Source organism: Nanorana parkeri, unplaced genomic scaffold (assembly GCF_000935625.1).
Source record: "Nanorana parkeri isolate BGI_ZX_2015 unplaced genomic scaffold, ASM93562v1 scaffold2972, whole genome shotgun sequence".
NCBI classification, from domain to species: Eukaryota; Metazoa; Chordata; class Amphibia; order Anura; family Dicroglossidae; genus Nanorana; species Nanorana parkeri.
The window spans coordinates 74,738-83,256 of record NW_017309240.1 but is presented as its reverse complement, the minus strand read 5'-3'; the positions used below and the strand labels follow the sequence as shown (position 1 = coordinate 83,256).

The 8,519-nt window shown below is 49.9% G+C and overlaps 1 protein-coding gene across 1 annotated transcript; it reads right to left on the bottom strand.

The window, feature by feature from the left end:
• Nucleotides 1-3,226: 3,226 nt before the first annotated feature.
• LOC108802586 (olfactory receptor 51E2-like) lies at nucleotides 3,227-4,198 on the bottom strand. The gene has a single exon (XM_018574445.1). It carries the CDS (start codon nucleotides 4,196-4,198, stop codon nucleotides 3,227-3,229), a length of 972 nt encoding a protein of 323 aa, XP_018429947.1.
• Between the last annotated feature and the right edge of the window lie 4,321 nt (nucleotides 4,199-8,519).

The window sequence follows — 8,519 nt, the reverse complement described above, 5'->3', positions numbered from 1 at the left end:
CCCGGTGGCGGGCGGGGGGGGGGGGGGGGGGCGCCCTTCATGGTTTCTTGCACCGGGGCCCTGAAGGTTCTAGTTACGCCTCTGGGTGGGTGAAAAGGTCTTGTGCATCTACTTAGCTATATCTCTAAGTAGATGCACAAGATCTCTGAGCTAAACATCACCGCTAAACGGGGACACAATTACCGATAGTACTCCCAGTTTAACACCTGATTCCTATCTCCCTCGTACCTGGAAGATATGTATTGCCGTAGACTGTGTGGGGCCCATAGGATGAATGAATGAGTGCTATGAACAACGTTGCTCTTTTATGAAATGATTGACAGGCGGTATTATTGGTGCGATACTTTGATGTTTTCACATAAAGTTTATACTTTTATATTTACCGGTCTCGGTCTGTTTAGTAACCGCTTTTTACCGCACTCCTCCCTTGGGACACTGTTGCTGTTTTTGTGCCCTGTAGAAGTGCCTGGACTGGATGTGTTCACTTTAAGCCTGATGAAGGGGACCCTGCGCGGCCCCGAAAGCGCTGGTTTCCACTTTAAGTGACTTCAAAAATAAAATGAAGATTCACTAAAAATCTTGACGTATTCTGTCATACTTGGAGTGCTGGTGACATCCATACAACATTTTATCCGATACGGCGCCATCCGTAGTCATTGCGAGCACCCATTTTTCCACATGGGAAGTCCGGTAAGGTGTGCTACAGGTCCTTGGACATTTGGACTGGACTGGTGTCACATTCTGGCTCCCGGAACCTCTACAGGGGGGGCGTAAGGGAGCTGTACCAGCACTGCACACATGGATGGAGCTCAGTCACAGCACAGCAGCCCACGCTGGACCCCAGGCTGAGGATCCGCTCCTGTTCTCAAAAGGTAGGGAGGCTGGGTTGACCTTAAAATTTTTTACAAAAAAGTGAACAGGGTTATTCACAAAAGGGTGAAGAGTTTGGAGAAGGCAGGAGAATCAATATAGGACAATCTAGGACAAAATAGCTGAACTGGAAAGCGAGCTGAATTTGAGAATTTTTCCTTTTTGAGGATCCGCTCCTGTTATCATAAGGGGGGGGGGGGGGATCTTAAAAAAAAAAAGAATTCAGATTGTTTTTTGGTGTGTGTGTTTTTGAGGGTCCGTTCCCACTAGTACAGTCCCGTGTGATTAATGCACTATACCGCGCAATCGCACCCACTGCACGTTTTGGTGTGGAAGGTGTGTTGCGTTGCCATTCATTTGAATGACACTCCAAAGTCACCTCCCGCCCACAGTCCAATACCGCAATGCTGTGCATTCCATTGCAGCGCGTCTCGGGTCGCGACTTAAGGACAAATGTGGGTCCGGAGGTTACACGGGTTGAAAACCACCGCTTTATATGACAAGACTATAGAGGTCTATACGTTGTATGGGGGGGGGTTACAGAAGAGCACAAATCTCACAGACAGGAACCACCACTGAGACCACCAGCATGGGTGTCTGGCTGGAGTGGGGCTGAGGGTCCAGTGAGACCACCAGGGGGATCGAGGTTCAGCAGGGCTCTCGGCTGAAGAAGGAGCGTACGGCACAGAGGGCGGATTTATTTTCGGATCACGGTGGATTGCAGAAACCCTTTGCATGCCAAAAGATTTGGTGGAAGATGGAAACACTTTGTTACATCTATGTACACTTTATGCACTCGGATGAATAATTTACTGGGGGAAGGAGAGTGTAAGGCCATAGCCGGGAGCTTGCCCGCTACTACGCATGCGCACACAACAGAATGTTGCGCACAGGAAGTGACACAGTTGCACACAGGAAGTGACACAGTGGCGCACAGGAAATGACTCACGCCCCTCTAATAGATGTTCCCATTTAAACCAGCCGGCCCAATGGGTCAGTGCTCACCCACCTTTAGCTTGTGTTCCTGTTGATCTGTTGCCTGTTACCTCGACCCGGATTGCTGCTGATTTGGACTGATTGCTGCCTGCCCCTGACCTCTGCTTGTTATCTGGACTCTGCCTGCTCCTTCTGCACCGTGCTGACCGTCTGGCCTGACCTCTGGCTTCTTTGACCTCGCTCCAGTTTCTGCTGCAAACCACGCTGACCTCACAGCTGTGCACCAGCCCTGCTCATCCCTCCAGGGACCCAGTTGCCGGACTTCTACCAGGCACCGTGTCTGAACACTTTATCACCCGTGCTTCTCTCTGTCTACTCGCTCCCTGTTTCCCCATCCAGGGGTGTGAGACAAGAGCCGCAAGGGAGGCCTCCTCAACTTATCGGTCCTCCACAGGCCAGCCATCAGGGGGGTACGGCCGATACTAATGTAAGGGGCCTGGGCAGCCTGGGGGGGCCCGCCTGGGTCCTTTATATGACTATCGGCAGACGGTGAAGGGCGAGGAGGCGGAGGCCTGGCCCTAGCAGCACAGGGCACCAGTATTGCCGCTCCAGCGGCTTCGAGACGAGCTGGGGCCCCATCAGCGACGCTGCTCGTCTGATGTCGGACTGGCTGGAAGTGACGGCACTTCTGGCCGGTCCGGCAGCAGACGAGGCCACGTGTGCAGGTAAGAGGAGCTAGGAATGAAGGAAGGAAAGGAGGGAGGGAGATGCAGCCCTGACCAGCCCACTAAAGACCCCTTCAGAGCCCACCATAGAGAGTATCAGATGGGCTGTGCAGCATCTATGGTGGGCTCTACAGGGTCACTCTCAGGTGGGTCCTGTGTCCAGCGCGTCACTAAGCCCTGCGTCCAGCGGCGCGCGGGGGGGGCGGCCTAAAGCCGTGTAGGGGGCCCCAAAATTTCTGATGGCTGCCCTGGTCCTCCACCAGGTAAGTGATAAGGAGTCTCCACACTGGATGTTGGACTGTGAGAATATTTATAACACTTTTATATACTTTATATTGTGGATTCCATTTGCACTTTATTGCACTGCATGTGAATTGCACACTGGGATGCTTATTGGCACATTATGTTTATGTGATAATAAAGTTTTATATGTACACTGATTCTGATATTGCACATGGACACTTTATATATTTGAGTTTTGAAGATATAAAGGTTTAGCGCCGTGCATTGCTATTCATCATTTTATAGTATTTTACTTGGTTGCATTGCGGCCGATACCGATAATCTTATTATTACACCTGAGCGCGGTTTTATTGGTTGATTATATTTAAGCCTTTCCCATTGTAATCTTTAAATTGCTGAAACAAAACCAAAACCTAGTGGAAAAAAAAGTGAAGAGAGATGTCACACCAGTCTCAGTGTCTTCTGTCTCTAATGGAGTTATGTGTCTTCTTCCTCCAGCGTCTCTGTAGATTGCTCTTGATCTCCTCCATCCGTACACCGTAGATAAATGGGTTCACCATTGCCGGGAATAGGAAGTAGATGGCACTGCAGATATTCTGGAGGTTGTAGGAGGCGGAGTTCCCCAGCAAATGCAAAATAGAGATTATACATCCGAAGGCGTTAATGAGGACGACCACCACCAGGTGGGTGCTGCAGGTGTGGAGAGCTTTATACCGAGCCGTTCCCGCTGCGATCCTCAGGACCGTGTGAAGGACTTTCAGATAGGAAATGAAGATGATGGTGATGTCACAAAACATGGTGAGTGTCCTCACCACCAATCCTATGATCTGGGCTCTAGACTCCCCGCACCCCAGGCTGAAGAGCATCATGCTTTCACAATGGAAGTGATGGATGACGTTGGATCTGCAGTAGGAGAGGCGGGCAGCGTAAATTACCAGAGGGAACACAAATACACCATTACGGATCACTCCATTGACTGCCAAGTGGACAACCAATTGCTTGCCTACAATCTCATGGTAATGTAGTGGCTGGATGATGGCTAGGTACCGATCTACTGCCATGAGCAGCACAATTGTGGACTCGGCCATGATGCTGGAATATACAACAAACATCTGCACCAAACACCCAGCCAAGGTGATCTGGTCCAGGCCAAACAGTGCTAGCAGCATCTTGGGTGTGATGGCCGTGGTGTAGACAACATTGACGGCCAGAAGAGAAAAGATGAGTGTATACATCGGTGTGTGTAGACTTTTCTCCAATACAATGAGCAACGTAACCACAGAATTACCACCCAGTATCACCGCGTATATGGAGGAGAAGGGAAGAGCCAGGAGGGGTCGGAACTCTGTGACCCCAGGAAACCCAAAGAGTATAAATTCCATGTGAGAGAAGGACGAGCTCTTATTACGGCCTGATAGATCCATGTCTGTAAAACAAAAGATATCCATTAGATACAACATTCGTTTATATATACGATCCTCTTCACATGTGAAATAAAAGCTTCACACGGAACTCTTCTACAATTATCAGACAAATATGTTCTTAAATAGGAAATACACCTGAAAAACCCTCATTGTGGACCATCATGTAGAGCAGCGGTTCTCAACCTGTGTAACCCCGGGACCCACATTTGTCCTTGGTCCTTAAGTCATGACCCAAGTTGCTCCGAAGCATTGCGGTACCGTGCGTTTCAGTGCAGGTGATCGAACGGTGGGTGGACGGTGTGTTTGGTGGTGCCATTCAAATGAATGGCAATGCAACATACCTCCCACACCAGAATGCGCGATTGCATAGTAAAGTGCGTAAATCGCTGGAGTGGATCCTCAGGCTGGGGTCCTCCGGTCCAGCCACCTCTACAGGACACGTGTGGGAGCTGTAAGCAATGCACTTATGGATGGAGCTCCCTCGCGGCCAAGGCCCCATCCTATCCCACCTCAAACTGACACTCGGCACCGGGCAGCATATTTTGAATGGCTGCTTGGCCCTAGAACTGACTGTGCTGAGCTAAGGGGGAGGCCACCTAGTGCAGTGGCAGGCATGTGGTCACCCACTGAACACGGGGTCGCGACCCACATTTGGGTCACGACCCACCAGTTGAGAACCAAGGATGTAGAGGGAGTTCCATCCCTGATCAACGATGAGCTTTGTTACCCCTGGAAACCCAAAGAGTATACATTCCACATGAGAGAAGGACGAGCTCTTATTGTGTCCTGGTGGATCCATTTCTTTTCTGGAAAGCTGCAATAAAAACCATATTAATGACAACCATGAAGAATTTATGGACCGTCCTCTCTGAAATAGGAGGATGGCACTCCGGGATTTTATGTCATTAGAAGTCAAATTGTTTTTCTGAAATGAGAAAATGAATAAAATAATGTGTTTCTGGGCTCTCTGTGTGGTGGGAGTCCTGGGAGGGTGGAGGGTGATGGGCAAGGAACGTCATACTTGGCTTGCTATAGATTATTCAGCTCCGTGATGGAAATGTACACGAGGGAAACACAAGTGTTGGAAAGAAACCAAATCATCGTGTAAGGTTGATGGATGACCCATCACAGGAGGCGCCTCCCACATGGTTCCATGTTCTTCCCCAGAAGCCCATCCATTGCTTTTGGTCAGAAGGTAGTGACTAGGAAGACGGGAGAACCATGAAAGGGGAGGAAACAAGTAGCAAAGAGTCATATAACGTTTGTATGATAGAGAGGTTCCCGGGATTCGGGGCTCAGTGGGCAGTCACCTGGAATCCCTTCCATCCAAGTACCAGAAGAGTAACTTTACCTTCAGTACTGGGACACTTTCTACAGGAGCTCTTCACCTCCATAGGAACACATCGTACATGAGAGGATCTTCATTCAAACTAAACTCCGGATGATTCCGAGGAAATACTTTGCTGTAGCAGACAATTATAACTCCCCCCATGACGAGGGGTCCAACTTTGCCTTATGGACTTTTCGGGGTTATGACCCCCATGGAGTAAAGAAGGTTTATGATGCCTGCTAGGTTTTGTTATGGATGGAGTAGGGAAGGGTTTGTTTTTCTTTGTAACATCATTTTTAATAAAGTTTTCAGTAGAAAATAAACACTGTAGGTAAGGGTTTTGATATGACCCCTGTCAGGTTTTGTTATGGATGGGGTCAGGGGCATAACTAGAAATCACAGGGCCCCATAGCAAAATTTTGTATGGGGCCCTGTGACTTCTAGTTATGCCCCTTGCAGAGCGCACTTGAGATCGCACGCAGCCCACCTGAGGGTGACCCTCTCTATTGTGGGATCTGCAGGGTCACCCTCAGGTGGGCTGGTCACACTCCTTACCTGTCCGCCTCCTCTTCCTGCATGACCGCTGATGGGCCCCGCCTCCTTCTCCGTCACCGGGCCCCACCTCCTACTCTGCTGCCGACCACGGGCCCCGCCTCCTCCTCCACTGCCAGGTCCAGCCTGCTCCACTGCCGCTGCTGGCTCTCATTAACTCCGCAGTGGCTGTGAGAGGAACGCGTTGCTGCACAGATCACTGTCAGTAAACTGAACAGCAGCACATTCTTCTCACAGCCGCCAGTGAAAGCCACCAGCATAAGATGCCATAGCGACCCAGGCGGGCCGCACAGCATCTGGCCGGGCCCCCCTGTGCCCCGGGCCCCATAGCGGCCTCCTGGGTCGCTATGGCGATTGTTACGCCACTGGATGGAGTAGGTAAGGGTTATGACTCCTGCTAGGTTTTCTTATAGATGGAGTAGGGACGGATTTTGACCCTGCCCAGGTTTTGCTATAGATGGGGTGGGGAAGGGTTATGGCCCTGCTGGACCCGTCATTGCTGGAGGACAGCACAGAAAGAGGTATGTGTGTGCCATCCCACCTTCAACACTGTGATTATTACCCCCCAATTTGAGACACGAATGTGCCTGAATCCTCCAGAATGGAGACATGGAGAATCCCTGTACATACCTGGGCGCAGGTGAAGTGTGACAATATCTGGTCCTCCCTACCAAGAATTGAGACATGAAGGATACCTTTGCAAACCTGTGTGCACTCATCAACTTGTTACCAGCTTTACAGCGCGGTGCACATGGAAGGGCCTTATACAGTAAAACAGCAACATGTTTTCCCAGCACACTCGCCAGCCAGCATGCAAAAAAACTTGTCTGACCGCTAAGGGTAAAAACAGAGGTCTTAAATACACGTCTTCTGCAGAACATGTGGAAGCCGCACAGCCACGTCAAGGCCCCTCTATATAGTGCGGTCCTAACTCTAACCTATAAGAGTCTCCATCTTGGAGCACATGGGGCAGAAGATTAAATTGGGTGCAGGTTTGTCAGGCGGAAGCCCAACCTCCCCAGTGTGTCACTGCACTAAATCAGTCAAGCAAAACGAATGGCAAACACACTCATCAACTCATAACCAACTTTACAGCGCGGTGCACATGGAAGGGCTTTATACAGTAACAGCAAAAAGTTTCCCAGCACACAGCCGGTGCGGCCAGCATGCAAAAAAACTTGTCTCACCGCTAAGGTTAAAAACAGAGGTTTAGTTACACGTCTTCTGCAGATGGAGACTCTCATAGGTCAGAGTTACGACTGCACTATGTAGAGGTGCCTTGGCGCGGCTATGCGGCTTGCACATGTTCTGCAGAAGACGTGTATCTAAAACTCTCTTTTTTTATCCTTAGCGGTAAGTTTTTTTGCATGCTGGCTGGTGAGTGTGCTGGGAAACTTTTTGCTGATACCCCCCTTGAAATGTGACATAAAGGAGCCCTGTGTATACCTGTGTACGGGTGAGGTGTGATACCCACTTCCTCCAATATTTGAGGCACGACAGAACCCTTTGGTACCTGAGTGCAGGTGAGTAAGTGATAATAATCAGTACCCCCCTAGAATTGTGCCATCCCTGTATATAGCTATGTACAGGTAAGGTGGGATAATATCCTGCACTTGCCCCCGAGAAGGAGACATGAAGAATCCCTGTACGTACCTGGGTGAGGTGGGGTGTGACAATATCTAGTGCCCCCCATAAGTATTGTGAGATGAAGAATCCCTGTACATACCTGTATGGAGGTGAGGTGTGATAACATCCAGCCCCCTCCCCCTCAGAACTGACATGAAGGATCCCTGTACGTACCTGTGTACAGGTGAGCTGTGATGATATATAGTCCCCCCCTAGAATTGTGACATGAAGGGTCCCTGTACGTACCTGTGTACAGGTGAGGTGTGATCATATCCGGTACCCCCTAGAATTGTGGCATGAAGGATCCCTGTACGTACCTGTGTACAGGTGAAGTGTGATCATATCCAGTACCCCCCTAGAATTGTGACATGAAGGATCCCTGTAGGTACCTGTGTGCAAGTGAGGTGTAATAACATCCAGTACCCCCCCCCCTCCGAATTGTGACATGAAGGGTCCCTGTACGTACCTGTGTACAGGTGAGGTGTGATCATGTCCAGTACCCCCCTAGAATTGTGACATGAAGGACTCCTGTACATACCTGTGTACAGGTGAGGTGTGATAATATCCAGTCCCCCCTAGAATTGTGACATGAAGGATCCCTGTACGTACCTATGTACAGGTGAGCTGTGATGATATCCAGTCCTCCCCCTAGAATTGTGACATGAAGGACCCCTGTACGTACCTGTGTACAGGTGAGCTGTGATCAAGTCCAGTCCCCCCCTAGAATTGTGACATGAAGGACCCCTGTATTTACCTGTGTACAGGTGAGGTGTGATCATGTCCAGTCCCCCCCTAGAATTGTGACATGAAGGA

Bases quoted from the DNA above. Each gene is read 5' to 3' on its own strand.
- LOC108802586 (XM_018574445.1), bottom strand. From the start codon at position 4,198: ATGGATCTATCAGGCCGTAATAAGAGCTCGTCCTTCTCTCACATGGAA.